The sequence below is a fragment of the Bombus vancouverensis genome, chromosome 9, assembly GCF_051014615.1.
Source record: "Bombus vancouverensis nearcticus chromosome 9, iyBomVanc1_principal, whole genome shotgun sequence".
In the NCBI taxonomy this organism is placed as follows: Eukaryota; Metazoa; Arthropoda; class Insecta; order Hymenoptera; family Apidae; genus Bombus; species Bombus vancouverensis.
The window spans coordinates 843,464-865,833 of NC_134919.1; the positions used below are offsets into that span (position 1 = coordinate 843,464).

Genomic DNA, 22,370 nt, shown 5'->3' on the forward strand with positions numbered 1-22,370 from the left:
GTTAAAATTCTTGTTTAGCGACACAACGCTTCAGTTTTATTTAAATTTGGTTAGTTGATTGAAAATAATTTTTTTAATTCTCAAACGTTGATAAATTAGAGTTCGAAAAAGGGTTAAGATTAAATATATAGACTGTACGGTGGAAATTAAGAACAAGTAAAAGAACATTTCTGATCTCCACGCGATATCATGTACGCGAAAGATATAAACATAAGTATACAACGCAAAAAGTTTAAACACATATCTCATCGTGTACGAAGCAGAGTGCAGAGTATAAACATATCGAAAAAAAAATTCGATTCTTTGAAAGATTTTCACGTACAAATGTCCTTAAGTCACTGAGAAAAGTTTCGAACTGGAGTTTGTTTGAAATACCCTAGATTTATGCCCATGTGAAAGTTCGAGTAGTTCTCTCCAATCACAATGCCAGACAGTTGAAAGAGTTTCTTTCTTTTCGATTTTTCATAAAGATGTTCTACGAAGTCAATTTTATTTACATCGATCTAAATCGTTTTATGTATTATATACGATATAAATATGATTCCCAGTCAGTCTCATTCATATTTTCTCCTTTTCCTGTATTAAGTTTGCTATTATAGTTGGGCGAGATATCGTAAAATATCGTTCGATAAAATACAGGGTGTTCGGCAACGGATGATAGAAAATTTGAGGGATTCTTTTGCATATTAAAATAAGATAGCAATAGTTTAAAAATCTTCGATAATGAGCTTCTTTTTTTACCGTCGCGTTAGAAGCATCTTTTAAGTTATCGGTTCGGCGATCCAAACATTTGTAGTTGTTTAATCGAACGATTTGGAAGATCTCGGTATGTCGTTGAACCAACTATACGTAGTATCACGTAGGCGAGCCCTGTCCGAAGAACAAACGAGCTGGCGTTATTTAAAACGGAAATGTGGGTCAGACATCCCGTGTCCGCGTACTTGCACACCTCCTCCAACCGCTATATCCCTGTTTCCCTTTCTCACTGGCGTACGAAAAAAAACCAAGACAACAGGGTAGAAGCCTAGGAACAAGCAGAATGATCCACATCGCCAACTACGATGAACCATGATTTATTTTCGGCTCCAAGCTTCAAAGTACAGCCGTGCTTAAGATGGTCCCCTAGCTGCCTCGAAAGGTGAACGAGTGTCGTTGCTCTTACGTGGTCGCGCGCAACAACGCCACCACAACGTACGAAATAGATAAACAGAGAGAACGGGAAAGAGAACAAGAGGAGACGACCCGAATAATACGAGCAAGTAATGATTTAGATAACACTTGTCGCAACGTGCGTTCGCGATTAAATACAACTCGTTGGTTTTCCTTTGCGAATGAGCCATGTTCCGAGCTGTTCATTACAGGATTCGAGGGTTCCGTTGCTTTAGCACGGATTTGTACGAGGGATTTGTTAAATATGTCTATCCTTTTGTTGTTTAACCTCCTATAATCAACATTTGTTTGCTTATAAATGCAATTATTTCGAAATTACAGATATTTGCTATTATCTTATTCGTATTTATCTTTGTCTTCTTCAAACTACCCATTTTCGGTAAATTAGTCTGTCTGTTCAATTTAAAATACGATTGATAGAGTAAACAGAGTATGGTTTTCATCAATCACTTATCAAACATTTTCATTAATATCGATGACGAACATCCAATGTGACAGCTGTTTTTCAAATATACATATATGAAGTGCAAATAATCGAACTTATCGAAGCGTTATACGCTTAATAAGTACTTTTGAAGTAGTGAAATATTTTATGTATATAGCTTTTTAAAAGCAGAATTATTCGATATTTGACGAAAATTACTGTAAGAGTAACATGTACGTACGTCTCTCTTTCGATAAATTATTGTCCGATTTAAATATCTTTTACTTACATAACATGTATATACGTAAATAAACTCCGAGACCAAATTTTGTACATTTCGCGTAGTTAAAATTTCTGTCAAAAAGCAAACTTTTCAATCTGATATAAAAGATAATATGAATCGAATAAAGTGAAAAGGCGGGCGTCCAAAATTTCATCGCACGAAAAGCTACTTCTTCAATTGAAAAATCAAATTCCCTTGCACGAAGGAACTCGTGCATGCAATCATGAATCGCTATTGATTTCGTCGAAATTCCGTTCAATGACAGGACATTGAATTCGTAAAAATCCATACACTTTGTAACACGTGCCTTTTCATTCATTTGTACGTCCGATCAAGGCGGGGAATGAAAGACGAGGATCGTTTCAAATATCAAAACGTCAAGAATAACGATGAATATCAAACTACGGAAACATACTTTTTCTATAAAATCTTCAACTCTATTTATAAAAATGTACGTTTTCGTAGAATCTATCCATATCCGGTATGTATCGGATCATAAAATGGCATACCTACAGAATGACATTTCTGAGTAAAAATTTTCGCGAAATCGTTACACGTACTAGTTACATTGCTAAATGACAAAATGCGACTCGGCAGAATATTTTATTATGATACAGATAGATAGATTCGCATGCCACGAATGGCAAACGAACCTGAACTTGACCATTTGCTTCGCACGATTTTGAATCAAGCGAAAGATAGACATATATACGTGAAATGTTTCTAAATAAATGACAGTTAGTCCCACACCTAGTAGTCGATAGAAATTCAAACACTTGGCAACTCTTTAGGCATGTGGTAGATACATTCGCATCTTCTTCTCACATTTCGTTCTTAATTGACGGTTACCTTCTTTCTTGTTTTCATTTAGTTTCATTATGTATGTACGTTGCTATAACGTTTGTATATTATATGACAAGAATTTTTCATCTCAAAAGCTTTTACTAACGGATGGAAATTCACTGGCTTTACTTTAAGTAAATTATTATTTGTTACGTCATTAGGGGATCTCAAAATTAGCGGCAGAATGATTAATTACCGGCTGTTCTCGGGAAATCTGATCTCACCCTTTCGTTTAACAGGATATCCGCCCCTCCTCCCCCCGAGAAGGATGTATCGTTGATACGAACGCTAACGAATCACCGAGGTCATAACATTTTAACCCCTGGCTCATTGTATCTTTGCGCTGCTCTTAATCTTTTCTTTGGTTTTTCCTCCATTTATTTTCTTTCACAGAATTATGAATAAATAGGTTATTACGAATTAATTTAGATGCTATATGTGTAATATCTATACTAGCGGAAGTGATACAAAACTTGTACCACCGTATCCAAAACTCTAATAGAGATACTAAAATAAGTATTAAAGATCTTCATATAACTTTTTGCAACAAAACCCGATCAAACGAAAACTAAAAGAAGGTAAAGGTCTCGATTATTTTCCCGACAAGTTTTTTGAATTTAACATTCTCGTTCAAGAACAAACTCTCAGTCCCGCGTCTTCTCCAGAAGTCTAAGATTTTCATCGTCTCTTCCGATCTATACCGTGGGCAAAGGCTGGAATGAACAAGGCGGTAGGGTTGGGAGGGCAAGAAGGTAGAAGTTGAGGAAGACAATAAAGCGTAAGGGTAAAAGAACGGCTGGCTCGTTAATTTTATTCGCGCGAATCCCATCCGGCCGTGGCTCGCTTCGCCATTGAACGAAACAAAACGCGGCGAAACAACGAAGATTACTCTGCTTCCGTACCGGAGGCATTCGACGGAACAACCTATATTATACGACTTTTATACTTTATATTTAGAAAAAAGTGGTAACAGCGGACAAACGGTCGAAGATGAATATTATATAGTGAACGAACAGAAGAAAGTTGCAATACTGATCTCAGGTATAATGACCTCGAATCTTCATTCATCGATATTAAATGGTGTAAGATGCGTCTGGGCAAGTGATTTTTTACTTTCATTTAACGAGGGCTGACCGGTGTTCAGTGGCAGTTTTTGATTCGCGTAGGTTTAGAAGGCAGCGATTGTTGGAGACTATTCTTTGAAAAAAATGTTCGCACCTAGAAAAAGATTGTATCTAAATCTGCGTTCATAGAAATCTATAAATCAAACCAGTGCACAATTCCTTTTCGATCAAATAACTTTTATAACCGCGACTATTACGAGGAAACGACTTAGCGAGTTTGAAATTGCTACGTATCTGTCATTCGATTATAGAGAAACCTATTCAAGTTTCCCTGCGCGCTTCTCTGCCTGCCGGCCAGTTTTCTCTATATGAAAGTTTCTATCAGCCATCGTATTTATTTTTCGAAAATAAGTTTTCACGATATTTGCAGAATCGAACGTGTGTGTGTGTGTGTGTATGCAAATACGCCTTTCGCATTGTGAATAGAACTATTGATTCATAACAAATATGAATTTATATAAACATCTAAGTGCAATAATAATACTCTTACATAATTTTTCATCGTCTTTAAATCCACCCTTTACCGAACTTTAAATCTATATAGTAAGTGATAAGGAACAAATAGAAAGTAGCACAAGTTCAGGTGTCGATTATTACACAGAAAGTGCATCGATTTTCATTATTCCTGTGAAGTATCGCGCTGTGACTCATCGCGTTATCGCAGCTACACGCACGACGTGCACGCGCTGACTTTATCTGCGTGCTGAATCGAAGGGGTTAGGTTTAATCGTGCGCATTATCAAGTAGGGCATTATGAATTCTTTTTCTCTTTCCTGAACGGATATTACAATTTTTTAGATAGCTTGTAGACGTCGATAATCTGCTCGTTGTTAACGGATAACGACGTTAACCTAAATACTTGGGTATCTTCGTTATCCTTTGACGACGATCAAAATAGAAATCCAATAGAAAACATCTTACTTTTATTTCTTTGTTTTCTTTTGTATTTCTATGTTTACTTTTGAAGTATGTTCTGTTCATTCTTTGTTTTCTCTTCTTTCTTGTTGTTTGGAATATGGAAATACATTCATATTGGATCTTCTGCGATAATGATCGACAAACACTACTGAAAATGTTGCATCATTCGATACAATAACAGGAAATCGTTGATAAGTAATAATTTACTCGTTTTTTTCGAGTCATGCAGAAGATAATATTCATACAATCTTACTTCGAATTTACTCAGATCTAAAATTCCTTTGACAACAATTCTTCTAACTTCGATTTACGCAATCCCGCTTCTAAGCGTCAAATAAATTTCGCATAAAAGTTAGCTTTCGAAGAGGGTTAGAGAGACGAGAATACTAATTCATCGAGAAGTCAATTTTTCGAGAGATTTTATAAGCGAAGAAATCTCTACTAAATGACTATATAATTCATGGAATGGTACGAATCGTTACTAAGAAACGCAATAAAAAAAAAAAACAAAAAAAGAATGAAAATAAATCGTAACGATTATTACTTCCTATTTTGTCCATAAAAATAAAAACCTATAATCCTCTATAAAAACTACCATGATCATAAAGAATGAAAAACATATATATCCAAGTTGAAATCGGAAAATATTCAGTGCAGCAAAAAATCGCGTTTGTCGTATCCCCACACGGCAAATAAAACTCTCGAATCCCTCATAAACTATCCATCGACGTTCAAGCTTTGTGGTACATATATCTGACCATTACAGGAGAGGAAGCGTAGAAGTGGGATGGTCACGTTTGAAATCGATAGCTCCGCGTGTTTACAGATGATCGATAGAAGGAAGTGATATTGGTCGAACGGCAGAACGGCCGTATGCCAGCCTCTGAGGTAGAGTGTTCGATTTCTGCGCCGCTTTGTGTCGCAGCCATACGTTTCTCTACATTTGCTCGACCGTGCCTCGTCATACAATGGTTTCGTTTCTCGTTTCGCGCCGTCCCCCCCTTAGCTGTTACCTCGAATTTCTGTTGCCCTGTCATGCTTTAATAATGTTATGCATTGTCGCCACGTTGAACGCGTTTATAAACGAGCCACGGTTTTCCAACAATTTCGTGGCCACGTGCCAAATTCATTTCTTCCCTCGTGCGAACTCCGATCGAGCTTGAACTCGTCGTTCGCTACGGCCAGGTTATTCATTTTCTTTTTTATTCTTTGCTTGTTTATTTCTTTTTCCCCGGTGTTTTTGATTGTTCTCGTAATTTCCAATTCGCGTGGAATTCGCACGAAACAGGAAAGTTTGAATTTTCGGAGAAGATTGGATAGATTGCGAGGCGAGGTATGACGAGCGATGGTTTAAATGTACTGTAAATTAGAGAGCGGCAGAGTGTGGCAGAGTGGCTAAAAAGAAAGAAGAAAGCTGGAAAATTTTTGTATCGTTGATATCGTTGAGGTGAATCTGTGTTGATGTTTAATTTTCGAAGGAAAGGAAGGGAAAGATCGATCGTAAAAAATACAGTTTTTATCAAGAAAAGGACTGTTATAGGAACAAGAGAGTTACACGAATAGCAAAACGATTTCATTCGATTCGACGAGAGTGTGAAAACACCCAGAAAAATCCTTGGGAATATCCCCTACTATAGCGACAATTCTGTTATACCGCTCCCTCGTTTAATTTGCCCTTTTCCTTAACGTAAAATTGCTCCGCGCCAAAGTATGATCTAGCTCAATTTCCCCACCAAAGGAAAACCCCGAAAGTGCCCAAAAAATCTTGTATAATCAAAGAATACAATACGATCTGGAACGTTTCTCCCCGATTCGTTTACCTCGGTCTGGCAAACGTATCGACAAGTCGAAGTGAGTAGGAGAGCAGCTATCGCTTTTATTAACGTGCTTCTTTGCACATTCGCGCCGAATCAAAGCCTCCTAGTCGCTTTTCCCGTGAAATAAATCTACTCTCCAGCATCTAGTGGAGTACGGGGGTGATGGGGTCGTGGTACGTGAGGGGGTGAGTGGTTTCGCAGAGTCACGGAGGTCGAGAGGAGCGGAAGAACTGGGGGTAACGAGGGTTCCCCGGAGCACTCGACTCATTTCTCCGAGCCAACACAGACCTCTCGACTCGACGCCACTCGTGGAAACGAAATCTGATACGAGAAAAGCTAAACTCCTTCAAATGCACAAGCCGCCCCTACTTCGCCCCTTCCTCTGTTTCTTATTCTACCCTACTACAGGCCCTTTTCAACCCCTCTGTATTTTTCTCACTCGCTCCTTTCATTCTTTCATCGTCTTTCTTCTTCCACCCCCTCCCCTCTTATTTCGCCCTCTATCTTCTTCTACCCATCGGTTATATACTGTTCATTCTCTTCTAGCTCCTAGCCCGTTTCTTCCTTTCCGTTTTCGAGGCCTGCTCCTTTCAGCCACCCACTTCTACTCAGTCAACCCTTTTCATCGTGAAAACGTCGTTCTGCAATTTACTCTTTTCTTTCTTTCGTTTTTCTCCTATGCGCTTTCCTTCTCCAAAGTGTTTTAACTCTCTCTCTCTCTCTCGCTCCCTCTTTCTTTTTAGTCGGCCTTCTCCGTTTCTCTACCATTCCGCTGCAACTCTATATACCTCTTGGTTTCTTCCTTCTTTATCCTCTTTCATTCTCTTCCTTCGTTACTCTGCGGTTTCGTTCGTTAGGATCGCGTGCTCGCGTACCTCGAGGAGATTTCTTTTCTCCACAAGTCCCTGCTTCACTCCCGATCGGATTCCATCCCCCGTCGGTACAAACTGATGAGAGCAGAACCTCGACTTCCGACTGTTTAACTCCCTTAATTAACCTCGTAGAGTCACTCCTGTCGCCGTGGCAAGGATTTCGGCTGCCTTTTTTTACGGCACGCGACCTTCTTCCACGACATCGTGCTCCCTCTGTTCTCTCGTTGTTAGTCTGTAGCTCTGGGATTCAATTGGGGTAGGACGGGCATCCTTTCGTCCGTCTGATCTGGTTACATACTCCTTCGTGCGATACTTTCTATCGTGATACTGAATTGTAACGAGCTTTAAAAATTTCACGTTCGTTGCAGTGAACTGATGAATCAAAAGACTTCGTTTCCTGGGGAGGTTTATGCTATGTTTAAATTTCTCTCAGAGATTCTTTTGTAGTTTATCCACAAGTAATCTTAAGAGGAGAAAGATGGGTGAATGACAATGTTTCTTAGTTTTTGACTTTGGTGAAACTAGTCGTGGAAGATATTGGAGATTAATTAAGGAATAAATTGATATAAACCTACGAGATTTGAGTCCACCGTATGAAAACAAATGATCGTTTATCGGTCGTTATATAGGATAAATTGTAGAAAAATAAAAACAAAAATATCGTTTAAGAAAAAACACAACTGTTACGACAAAGTAATTGTAATCTGGTCTTTAACACGGTAATAAGATGAAAATGCTAATGGGAGGTACGGAGAACGAGTCACGAGTCGCCTCAATTATATTCCGCAGGCTGCAATTTCGTTTTCGTCGCGTCCGTTGCTCAATGTTGCGAGGTCTAGAATTTTTCAAGATGTCGGAATAGAGATATTTTTACTTGTACGATCCTCTTTTTCCTCGTGAGAGTCAGCGAGTCTCTGTCTATTTCCAGGTCGAATAATCAGGTTCGTTTAGGAGAAAATGAATTTCTTCGTTCGCGTCGTATTATGAAGCTCTTGAATAACCTCCAGACGACGTAATAAGTCAAAAGAAGTTTCTTTTCAGGCGTTTGCGAGTCAATTACCGCGAAATTTCTTATTACGCGTCTGCTGCGAACATACGAACAGTGAGTATGGCGCGCGTACGTCGTTTAAAGCGTTGCACGCCCTTTATTATTTACATTTAACGCGTGCAATTTCAGCAACATTAGACTTTCATACGTTCAATTGCTCGTGACGCAAATTCTCTTTTAAATTATTGTCATCTGCCGACGCGGCGTCATGCTCGTTGCTTTTGATGGTTTATATCGAGAGTACAATTTATATGATCTTCGTGGAGGAAGCGTATTGATTTTTCGGTTATATTAGATACTATGGAAACATTGCGCAGGTTTTATAACTTAGAAATAATGCGATGCTTTGTTATCATTTTATAAATTGTGATTTATCTCTCTAATTATGCGAGTATCAATTAGTTTGTTATTAGTTATTATTTAATCGTTAATTTCTTTTATCTTTCTTAAAGCGTTTGTTATCGACAAATTATTTAAGAATTTCTATTTAGCTGGTAATTTGTTGTTGAATATCCAATTAATGTACGGTGATAGTAACTATAATTAGCGTAGATTATTGCAACGCAATAACGATTTGTTGATCAAGTTCGCTATATTTATTAAGTACGATATTGTTCATTGACGGCAAATTAAACGCAATCTAATTTATAGCTCGAGCTAACAGTTATTGTTTCGATTAATTACGTCACGCTAATTACACCCTAACTAAATGAACAAAAATTAGAATATTAATATACGTGATATATGCAATAGGAAATTAAAGTATAAATGTTTATGAAGTACGATTCTCACATTCAAAAATAATACGAGACATAATCGACGCGAACTTGACTTTATTCTTAAATAAATTCTCTAATAAAATCCAGTTTTATTATTTTACATCATCGTTTCTTCCAACGTCACGTTACAGTTGAACATCAACGATTATCTACGTAGGTACGTCAAATTACGTTAAACCCCATTGCTGTCACCAGCAATTAATTTCCTCTCCCTTTCCTTTATCCTATATCCTAAAGCTAAACCATAGTGCTGAGGCAATTAGCCGAATCATAGTGCCTAAACAATTACTTAAACGCAAAGTACAATAGCATTGTACACGTCTATAACTACGCAACCCCCCTTACAAATCGCGGTACCACGCCACCATGATATATCGTTCCGGACAGGCAGTCGATTGCGTGGCGTATTCAATTTACGAAGCCTAATTTGACCAAGTTGCAGATGCAGTATGGGGCCAGAGAATCGGCGGAGGGAAACCGCACGTGTCGTTCGTCTCCAATATGCCAGTCGAGCAATCCGTACGACGCGTGGCCGTAAAATCCGCTACGGTGTAATTTGTATGACGATAAATATACGTGGTTTAAGCCTGCTTGCTAGCAGGATAGTGTCGCCGCCATACGACGATCAAGAAAACTTCGTCGGCTTGTGCTTGCCCCGTATTCCTTTCTCGACGGATCAACGCGTCCGTTTTCAACAATCTGTCGTCGAATTGTGCAGATACGAATCGTTTTCAAACAAAGTAAAAGTTATCGATGACACGTAAATGGATTTTTCCGTGTTAATGTATTAGTATGATAAAAAAAAAAAGAATCAATCAATTTTTGCTACTTTAACTCTAATAATCTTCCATTATCAAGCAAAAAATCTTGGATATTAATAATGCAAAATGTACAAGTTGAAATACAACAAGTTTTTCTTAAAAAATATACATTTCCAATTCTAAAATTAAATAAAAAATTCCTCGAAATCACCGAGGAAATGAATAATTCAATTCCAAATTCGCCTAGTTCAAACTCCACATCTAAACACATTTGCCATCGAACGTTTACTCAAAGTCTCTCACCACAGAGCGTATTTAATTATCAAATTCACTGATCAATATCCCCCCGAAATTCATTCGTTCTTTGTTTAGCTCCTTGGCACGAGCCAGAGGAACAGGGCGTCCGTGTCTCGATCGATGATAATTATTCTCGTAAATTCAAGCATAAATGCGCGCAGGTACAGAGTAGACGAGACGCAGGAGGGATCGGTGGGTTAAATGCTCGTAATGACGTCTCGTAATTGCATCGAAAGTTCGTGGGGAAACCGTAATTATCGTACGGCTGCACTTTCGACGATACCATCGGTCGCGTCGCTACAATCGACAGTGTGCAAATCGCCGCGAAATAATATATCTTTACGGATGTTAAATTCTTCGTCACGATCGAGTGGCGAAAACTATCGCGAGTGTCGCGAGAATGTGTCACTCTACGACATTTACGTTCGATGAATGATTAATCGTACCCTTAACTGAAGGTTCTTTAGAGTAATTCGAGAATAGTCAAGAAAAAGTCGAACAATAACTCGAATTCTGGTAACGATTTTAAATCGCGTGTATTATAATTGTTGCTTTGTATGTACAATTTAAAATCACGTCATCTCAAAGACGAAAATATTATTCCCTTGTTTCTTTTGCTATTCGTAAAACATACCGATAAAGTTTTATCGAAAGAACCGATATGCTTTATCAATTCGATATCAATTCGAAATTAATTTTATCTCGAACAACGAAATAAATTACAAGGTTACTGTAAACGAATCGATCAATACAGAACACAACGAGAATCCATTCAATTCCAGCTAGATATTTCACTTCCAGCGATCGACGATTAGTCAAAGGATTGATCGACTGGTTATACAGATTTGAGTAATTTATTTGAACGATCAATCCTATTAATATTCATTATTCGGTCAATATCTCGATTATGCGAATCACCGGTACTCGGATAATTATCTAGGTAAGCGTTCATTATTCGCTTGAGTACGAATGTACGCGTTGATTGATGCGAATTCGACATATGCCAATATTTTCGCGCATTTCGATGATATCGGAACTCAGATTATCAGAAATTTCGTAACCACTTGATAATTCTACCTTTCCTATCGTTTGCTAAAATATAAGACAAATATTTGCAGAATATTTGCAGAATATTTCGAGAATATTTTATGTAAAGGATATTTTCTGTGCCTAGAATATACAATATTTGGAGCATTTATTAATAGAATAGAAAATTCATTCGTACACGAGAAGAAATTGTCTAACTTACCCCGCTGAAGGTTTTTACGTTGTGCAAAGCATTCTGGGCGTCCAAAGCGGCCTTTCTCGTATAAAATGTTACGAAGCAACATCCTGCAACGAAAAATGCACACAATGAAGAAAAATATAAATCGTACTTCTTTTTTGAGGCACCTCTCTCAAAAGTTAAAATTCAACTATCAATATCGATATATCAATATTTTATAAAAATATGAATATCTTTGAACATCCGTAATCTAATTTTTTTTTTTGGAGATTTAAAGTTTATTGAGTCCAAGAATACAGTTTTAGGTACATATTCACAATAAACGGTGAATTTTTGTAATGGTATGTTAGGCAAAGGTACCGATACGCGGCGGTACGACGTAGCCATGCTGTATTATGTGTCGGCGCTTTACAGTTTTCGTTGTATAATACAATTTTTGGGTTTAAGCCGCTGGGGAGCGGAGCTTTTTTATGTATTTTTCTTTTTTCTTTTTTTTCTGTCCTGAAAACTTGGTCGCAAAACAGGGCACTTCGTAATCTAATTCTGACAATGTTTATGAACGTATAACGTTTGTCAAGAGTTAAGAACGTCTTCCTCGGCATGTCGTCCTTCGGGTAGAACGATAGAAGACACTGAAATCCAAGTACTTAATATCGCGATAGGAATGACTTGTACATAGAAAACAGTGGAGCAAGTTGGTCACTTCGAAGAAGCTCATCAAGGCTTTTCCTTCGTCGCCACAGCTGGACACCAACCGAGCCAGAAACGGATTGGTCGATAGTTTGCAGTTGCCAAAAGTTCGATACACCGTTGTATTACTACCGGTTCCCCACCCCTCTCTCCATTACTAGCGACTTGGTACCTCATCCCTTCGAGTCGAAAATCCAGGAGACTGGATTTAGTCGAGACCCTACCTACCCCCCTTTTAGTTTACGAAATAAAATAGCTGCATACAGGTAGTTGTCGGCCGTTTCATTGCACGCAAACAAACGCAGCTTGAGAAAGTTTATGGCTATAGATTCAGCCTGAGAAACTCTATGGCTGCACGGTCGTTCTGGGAACTTTCGAATTCCAGATGGAACCTTAGGTTATATAATGGCCCGGGTTAAATTGATTCTACTTTACTAGGGAGGGAAAAAGCTGGATAAATTGGTCAGTTCCTGGCAGTATTTAGGAAGTCCATGGTGTTTGGAGTTTTGGAACGATATTTTGTGGACGATGTTAATGAAGCAGGACATTTGAGGTTTCATGATGCGAGTATAGATAGTTATTGCGTTTCCGATTTATTATGGCTGGAATTAAAATTGGGATTCGCAATATCAGTAATTGTTGTACCGTACATAGTGTCCGTAGGATTACAAATTTCTAATTAATTCAAATTTTTTATCATAAAAATAATTTATCATGTAACCTTCTATAAAAATAAATGTATATCGTAAAATATAAGTTACGTTCATAATGAAAAAATCTTGTACTCTTGTCAAAAGTAGATATTTTTGTGAAAGCGTTAGTTTGTTGCAAATAATTAAAACTTAAACTGTGATAAACTGTTCAGTTAGTGATCGAAGTGTTGACCGGTTAAATCTCATAAAAATATCGCGCTTAACACGCTCGTGTAAGGATCGTGTATGATGGAAGATCGTATAATCTACGTAACAATAATGTTTGCTTTTAACATGCGGCTGTAAGTTCTTAAGCTTGTTGGTTCATGAACTTCAGTAATCCAACCTATCATCCTATATTTGTCCAATAACTTAGAATTGCAAGAACTCCTTGTATGACTTACAATCAGTAGCTATATATTTACACATTAATTTCTATAGGATATTATAGAAAGGAGATCAAGGTTTATGAAATAATAATGTATCGACACCCGCAATCTTTTGACCCAAATGTCAATAAGAAAATTTTATATGCATTAGTACGTATTTTTGTACGAGTACTCATCATCCCTTGTCTCATTAGTCTCGTGATTTTAACATCGTATTATCACAATTACACAAAATTCGTTCAGAATGGCACTGTCACGATGCACAAGATATAAAGTTTTGCAAAAGAATATCTGAAATCTGGAACTCTTGGAAGGATGATGCCGTGAAAGAGGGGTTGATTTGTAACGAGGTATTCGATACTGTGTCTAAGCAGTTATCCGATATCACGGCGACGCGTAATTGAAAAATGCGTAATACGATGCCTGTAGCTCAAGATGCGTTGAACTAAAATTTCGTTTCTATGTAATTTTCGTTTCGTGGTTTCGCCGCAACTTCGTGCGGGCGGTAACAGCTCACAGCCAAGAAAATGAGTAACCCGATATTCCTCGATAACATCTAATTCACCAGACAGCCGTTTTAATAGAATCGAACTTCGCTTACAAAAGATGTCTCGAGGTCCGATAACATTAATTTCATTAAAAATATCATCGTTAACAGTTATCATATACATTAACAGTTCTGAAATAGTCTCATACCAAGAATGTTACATCGATCGGTTATTGTATAGTCGGACACTGTGAACAGGAAGATCCATTCGGACAAAATGCCGGTAATACACAAGAAACATCTGTAAGAAAGATATTTTTCACCTAACCTTCTCCTATTGGCCAAGAAGCAAAACAACGTTAGATATTCCTGATATGTCAACGGTGAGTTTCGGTAAATTACGACAGGAGGACTCAGCGGGAGTCGGGAAATTATGTTCCGGCGGGTAACTAATCTTGAGGCATCATCGCTCGATAGACCTTTAAATCACATCGTGCAAACTACCCCCTCGCCGCGTCTAGTTGCTCGACGGCCAGCCTGTAATACTCGTGTCTACAAATGACCCCATTCGTCGAGATGCCAACACCAACCCCCTTTTCTTCGTTCTACTATGTACTATATATTGACTAGCGCTGCCATCTCATCGGTTTTTCCTTTCTTCAATGAGATATGGCCAACTACGATAGTGGTACCGATACTAAATTCCTGTATTTTTATACTAAATACTGTTATTATTGCGCCAAATCATCGTCGTTTATCCAATAAAAGTTGTTTAAATATCATGTACTTATAAATGATATTATTACACATTTGATATAACAATCGATATTGTCAAATTTTAAACTGAAATTCACAACTTTTACCCCCAAAATAAAATTAAAAGGTTCTACAACTGCACAACACAATACGATTTCCCCTTTCCCAACGAATATTACGATGCACCAAACACATTCTCCCGATGGATCAACATCCATAGAGTTTTCATCGAAATGAGGGTTCTCATTCAACGCGCACGATCGTAAATTTCAATAGGCGCGTCATAAATGTAATCAAAGCATTGTAGCTGTTTGAATAAAATCCACGACGCCTATGGTTTATTGACTGCGCGGTATTACATTGACGAATGGTAGGCGAGCAGTGCTTTGAGCATTGACGAATCGCGGTGAACTGTCGTGCGAGCAGTCGAGAGTGTTAGGGTGAAAACCAGCGTAAACCGAAACGTGAAGGGTGGCGGTCAGGGTAACTCTGATTTATTTCTAGGTTTGCCTAGTAGTAGGTGGCTCGTGTTACCTCATAGACAGTTACAAATTCGTCCGGGAATTTTTGGCATCTTTTTCCTTCGTAATTTTGTTCTACTTATCACCACGGATCGTAATAACGAAGTTTAAGGTTTTAGTCGAAGAAAAAATTACTATTACAAAATGGCACGAGAAAATATAACAAGGACGTAATCGTTTATTGAATTTGAAAGAAAGGAGTGTTAGTGGTAGACATATACATATAGTCAGACCTACCATATTAAGACATTAACTTGGATATTACGCCTTGTATCTACCTCCTTGTAAATCGACGTGATTTAATTCGTGAATGCACTAATTTTCCATTCATATCGCATATACGTATCTTGTTGTTTAATTTGAAGATTGATGTATTATTACCGGAGAAGATTATACTGTGGTCTGGCTTAGTCGGATAATTAGCATTTTACCGTATTTGGTATTTCGAAAACAACTTATATCACCGCAATAAACGTATTCATCGAACTCTTTGTGAGTGGAATGAATTGGAGCTAATACGAATATTCATTAACAAAAACGCAGGAAACGTTAAACGATCACGCAAGTACCGAACACATGGTCTGTGCAACATCTAGATTGAAATGAACAGTTAATGCGTAATTTATTAATCTCCTGCGTACGATATTCATGCATTTCCGCATGTAGCCCCCGAATTATAATCTATGTGGGACGATCGTGTCGAGTCGTAATTACGTGAACTCTCCAGCTAGAAATTCGAAATTAACCGGTCATTGAACGAAGAAAGCGACGCAATTATGCGAGAACCCTGCCACAACGAGCAAAGCGAATTTACGGTAAATTCAAATAAACTATTCTCCACGTTGAAATCAATTTGGCACCATAAACTCATTAATGACACGGTAATAACGATTATTAAAGTAATTGCTGACTATCTGATATTGTACAATTGCGTCAATAACGATGAGTGCAATTGTTGATATTGTTGGTTATTTAATTGTTGGAATGTTCATAGATATCGAGACAAAATATGTTTACAGAAGTACGAAAGCATTGGCTTATTATAGGATAATATTATAGAGAAAATACAATAACAGTACTGAGATAATTTGGATGAGTAAATTACGATATAATTATGTAGAAAAATTTACACATAGGATATAATACGTATACACACACAGGCACAGACACACACACACACACACACACACACTTCTTCTTTCTTTCTTCCTTTTTTGAAGATTTTAATATGATTATGTCTCATCGTGTTTACAATATGTCAGTATTTCGATTCGACTTGAACCTATTTTCATATTATTGTACATGTATTTCAAGATGGCCCACTTTGTATCGTTGTTTTGATATACGGGTACATATACAGGTATACATATATACACACATATATATATGTGTATATATATATGTATATATATATATATATATATTGCACAATATTCTGTGACACATCTTTACGATATTCCTAATTAAAGAGATATTTCAACGAATCCAGTAATTATTTTTAAACCACGAGTAATTCAACATCGACATACTAATTGGAACACTCTCTTTAAAACGCCGTTACGTGTGTGCTTACTATGTATGAAATGATAGCCCCAAGTTATTTTATAGAAATAACGAAATAACCACAGATGTTCTTATTATTTATATTTTTCAGTCTATTGAATTTCATTTGCGGAACATTGTTAATGTTTCTTTTAATGATCATGCAATAATATAATAAATACGTTTACGAGACCTATTCCCTTTTACAATTATTACAACGCGTTGTAGTTATTATAAATTTTCGAAATGTAACTTTTTTGTCATAATGGATAACTAGTTATTGATTCTTATCTTACATCGTAGCGTTGATCATCGTCGATTGAATTAAATTTATTCACGCGAGACAAAATTACGCAGAAATACTATGTATGTACACACTAACCCTACGTATTAGGTTGTCCGGAAAGTGTCGTTCTTTTACAGACACGTCTTTCACAACGATTCATCTTTATACAAACATGAAACCTAATTTTTTTTTATTTGTTTATTTAGCCCAAGATACAGTTTTAGATACATATTCACAATAAACGGTGAATTTTCGTAATGATATGTTAGGCAAAGGTACCGATACGATAAGGTACATGAAACCTAATCTGTCGAGCGTTGTGATCTTTATTTTGATAGCACAAAATGGATCATACGTAATTCGATAAAATAATATAAAACGGAAAATGTCGTGCATCCATTATTTCCTTATAAAACGAAAGAAACTTATCGGACGACCTAATAGTTTCACAGTAACAGCCTGAAAAATTTATAAAGCACGATTGATTTATACAAACATCTCCTCTAATCAGAGTTTCATATTATAGCGAGCCAAGCCGAAGTACATATCTCTGTTTATATGTATGTCGGAGATGAAAGGAAAACCGGAGCCTTCCCTTTGCAATTTTGAGAAAGTCTTCTAATGCTTTAGCCTAGATTTTATCATAACTGTAATTAAGCAATTGTCATTTGTAATTGTTCGATATTTGTGATAGCGAAAGTGGGTTCGAGCTGACAACTGGTCGCCGAACGTAGCCACGGTCACGGGATAAACGTTTTGCCTGACGAAGGTGTGGATCGGTTGTATAGTTCTCCCTAGAAATCACATAGAATTGTACTTTGGAGATGTCGATATAATGGGACACACGTTATATTAGGAATCAAACTCCAGACAGAAACTGCCTAGCAACGGCGTTTGGATCTTTCTCGATGCTTCCAAAGAGTATGCAACAAACTCTTGGCAGAAACTGCCTAGCAACGGCGATTGGAACCTTCTCGATGCCTCCAGCGAGCATATAACAAACAAATGCAGTCGTACAGCGAAAAAGATTTTCATCAGATATTCATTCGTGTGATCGCCTTGGAAAGTGATACATCGAGCAATTTACCGAGTGTCTCAGCAATCGTATTTTTTTGTGTTTGAAATTATTCTACGCATAGTAAAGAGTTATCCCGTTGGATTCGTTTGAACCCAAGAACATTGTTAATAGCGTTTATTAAACTCATTATTCGTTAAACTTATTATTCGTAAAACATATTATTCGTTAATCGTATTATACGTTAAACTTATTATTCGTTAATCTAATCATTAGTTAAATTTATCGTTTGTTAATCTTATCATTCATTAAACTCAATATTCATATTATTTTGTAAAATCTTGTATATTCGCGTAAATATAATCTCTGTTTCGTAAAACGATGGCTAATTCAAACGAAGAATCGTTACGCGCCTTAAATTCTAATGTTAACCCGACATGTATATTCGGAGCACGATTTATCGTCACGACAGTTCGTCTACGACTGATTCCAAATAACTGATTCTATATATATGTATGTATTTGAACGATCTGTCTACAAAGAAATAGTATACAATAAGACAAGGAAGATCAGCAATAAGCTAGAGCTAGAACACAGAGTAACAAGCACATCGTTACAATTTTAGGAGCGGATTTCATTTGCGTTGCGAATTATTCCGTCTGCAAAAATCATGGTGGATAAGTAGAACGAATTCGTTGGTTGGTCTCGTCCGCCATTAGGAATTCCCAATTGACGTCGTAATTATCGCTAATTGGACTCCGGATTATACTCGCGCGACACGCCGCGTGTGAAATGCTCGTCGTTCGAGTCGCGAATTATGCATTGCCTTTTCCGGAAACGGAGACGAGTTACGAAGGACAAAGAAAGCGATAGGTTGCCCTCCGGGATATGTATTTCCAAAATAGAAGACTGTCACTCTGTCAATCAGGATGTTAATACTTTACATCCTGTCAGCCATATGTTCGTACCTTGATTTCTCTCTAATCAGAAATGACGGCTGCTCGACTGGAGTTTCTACTTCTTTTTTTTCATTTGTACAGATATCACTTATGTTCATTTTTACAGACTACACGGCTTAAGACTTTCTGTTTAATCTTTTTTTAATTTCAGTAATTTTGATATGTGAGTTGTATGAATAATTAGGTTCAGGATATAACTGAATACTTTATCCCAGAGCGCAGGAAATTTTTTACCTGCTATGTCACGCGCGGTCACAAATTACCTCGTATGGAAAATGAGAATTTTCTGTTGTGCTAGTATAACACTTAGTCTTAAAATATATCTATATGAAGTTACTAAAATAATCCACTCATACGTCTTTTTGGTTAAATTTTACTTCTACCAAATTTTTATGATCGGTTTGAAGCATAAGATTTTCAAATACTAATAAATTTAACAGTGACGTGTAAATATAAAAAATATAATGTAACGTGCTGTAACGTCTTTCATAGTCTCTGAAAAAAAGCAGAAACATCGAAAACCGCAGGAATTGCCTAGGCTGCCGGGTGCATCAGTTGTAACAACGCAAGATTTCGAATAACCACGATATGGGTGCGGATAAGCGATTGCCGATACACCTTGTTTTAGTCGTACGAGAGTCAACTAGTGATCCCAGGCGAGCACGTTTACTACTTCGATGCCGATGCGTGATTAAAGCCTACGGGGAAATCTAACAGCGTGGCATCGTGGAGGTAATCCTTGCATGCGACCCTGACGCGGTGGCCGCATGCCTGTGCGCGTTTCCGGTACACGCAACGCCACCTGGATGGCGGTATCTATCCTCTCCACACGACCAACCTACGTTAACCGATAATTTCTGGCTGCGTCGCGGCACCAATAACGCGCGATCGACGATTCAGATGAATCTAATTAGCGATAATTTCCGCGGGGCCCATCCGTACACGCGGTTTTACGCAAATATCTAACACGCCGCATCGGAATCGCTTGGTATTAATAATCGAGGGACTGATTGCTCGTTAAACAAGGGGCAGGTTGGATTATCCGTGTGGCAAGGAATTTTGATATTCCTCGTTTCTTTCCGAAGACTACGAGGGATGTGTTATATTTAGTGCGAAAGAGATTTACACGCTGCTCCATATAGGTTGATTCTAGTAACTGGGCCGGAGGATTATAACCGTTGCAGATAGAAAAAAGTAGTTGCTGTTACAAAATGCTTTGCATTGACATACTCTTCGGGAGGAAGATCCCATTATACAATGATGGAGCTTGATAAACAATGTGGAATCTTCCTCTACAATCGTTTTTCTATCTGCGATGGAGACAGAGTTGTAGCCCGGCCCAGCTACCATATAGACTCACCTTCTATATCTGTAATATTTGGAAGTTATTATGTTTCAGGGAGATCATAATTTGATAGAATTAAAATTTGATCGAATAACATTGTGTTAAAAGATACGGGTGTTACTCGAGAATATTTACTTGCTTACGATTCACCGGAGGGATTCACCGAATTAAATGTCCCATTTGCAAAATAAACTACGTATTATACAGAGCGCGGTGAACCACTGATAAGCATAAAATGCGAACGTTCATACAGGTATCGATTGGCAAGGAGCAGATTTCTGCACGAGAACTTGGAATCGAGTTCTACACTTGGATGCTTGGCGGTTCATCCGCGAGGAAACACGAGACTGTGAGTCGTGGAAGAGAGAGAGAGAGAGAGAGAGAGAGAGAGAGAGAGAGAAAACATAAATTCGTCCTGGCTCGTAAATTGGTGTCATTCTTCGCGTACCTAGAAAAGACCGCGTGTTCTGCTTTCGCTGCACCTTTTCCTTGTCATCCATCCCCATCCTTCCGAACCTCTTCCACCAAGCCTCTTTTGCTCCCTTTTTCCACGTCTTCGATAAGAAGAGAGTTCGAGGAGGATGAGCAGAGTCCACAGAGACGTCGATAGAGATATCATCAAAGCGAAGCATCGATCGTGTTCATAAATTCGGTGTCCGACTCGTACGGGGTAACTGTCTCTCTCGAGTGACGTAGATTCTCCATCGTATCTTATATTTCTCTCAGTTTTATTTTCGCGCTTCTTACCTCCTTACCTCGATCCCCGAGACTACCCTTCTACATATATAGTATCCTCCTCGACCTACCTCATCCTTCTTCTTTATTTCTGTTTTCATTTTTCTATGAGACATCTTTTCCGCTTTTATATGACCACCAGTAAGTACGAGAGTTTTATTTTTCTCTTTTGTTCTGCTCGATTTTTCTCGTTTCGTGTTCTTTTTCGCTTATTTTTCCTTTGGTCTGATTTTATGATCGTTCAGCTTGAATACCTTTTCGGTAGATGGAATTTTCCTACAATCTTTTCTCTTTGGGTTATCGTCTTTTACGTATTCATTTCATGATATTGCATATCCTTATATGTACAATACTATTCGTAACACTCATTTGTATTTGTATTTGTATTTAAACACTTTAATCGATTTGTCGCAATAGTATATCAATAACTTTAAAATATGACAATGACGATAAATTAAATATTGATATTTTTCCTTAGAATGTACATATCTTTTCTTATAAGGCTTCCTAATATGACTCTTAATGTCGGAGCATATTGCAATCGGCACATTGAAATCGGCATTCCATCGAGTTTGACTATTTACGTGTTTATGTATTAGATGTGCATGAGAGTTGCCTAGTCGAATATACCTTTGACCGATCAAGCAACATAAATTCTCTGATTAGATCGAGAACAAAGGTTCGCACTGAGGAACCTTCGCTCGAACGGAATCAGCTGCGCTTCCAGTGCAGATCGATATTGAAATTCCAGCTTCAAAATAAATTATGTTTTCGATAAAACGTTCCAGCTGCTACTAATGTCGTGCACGAAGCACACAAAACGCTCCAACTTTGGTGGAACGCACAACATCTCAGCAAGGAGCATCGATGTTTAACAAAAAGTTGATTGAAATATAGTAACGATAGACGATATTTATAGAACAATCTGATATTAGTAGATATTTCGTTCACATTTCAAACTTGTTATCTAAGTTACCAATCAATAAAAACGATTCCACAAACTGGAAGAGGGCATATGCGATGTTTCGAATTCTCTCCGATTAATTCATCTTTCTCCCTTGATTCCAGGAAGTTTCAATCTATCCACGAAACTCGCAATCAGCCGCATCAGCAAGAATATGTTTCCAGATAGCTCGTCGTCTTTGTGAGACAGTTGACAGTTCGTTTCTGTACTGATATTCCATCGAGCATCGGGGTTACGAGTTTGCTACAATCAGCGCAGTCATGAAAGATCAAGACGCGGAACAAAGATCGAAAGACGAATGACAGACGGTAAGGATACATCCATCGATTCACGAATCGATCGAGAACTACCGATACTCGATCTATGTCATTAGCGTATTGACTCGTGGATCATTGGTCTATAGAGGCTACGGGCTAAGGAGACGATGT

The 22,370-nt window shown here is 37.8% G+C and overlaps 1 protein-coding gene across 15 annotated transcripts in view; it reads right to left on the minus strand.

Annotated features, from left to right (window-relative positions):
* LOC117159936 (CUGBP Elav-like family member 1-A) overlaps positions 1–22,370 on the minus strand; it is a 355,184-nt gene that overhangs the window by 80,247 nt on the left and 252,567 nt on the right. For all 15 annotated transcript variants that reach the window (XM_076621600.1, XM_076621605.1, XM_076621613.1 and 12 more), the window contains one exon: positions 11,586–11,668. In XM_076621600.1, the coding sequence (XP_076477715.1) occupies positions 11,586–11,668 (83 nt within the window). The remainder of the gene's footprint in view (positions 1–11,585; positions 11,669–22,370) is intronic.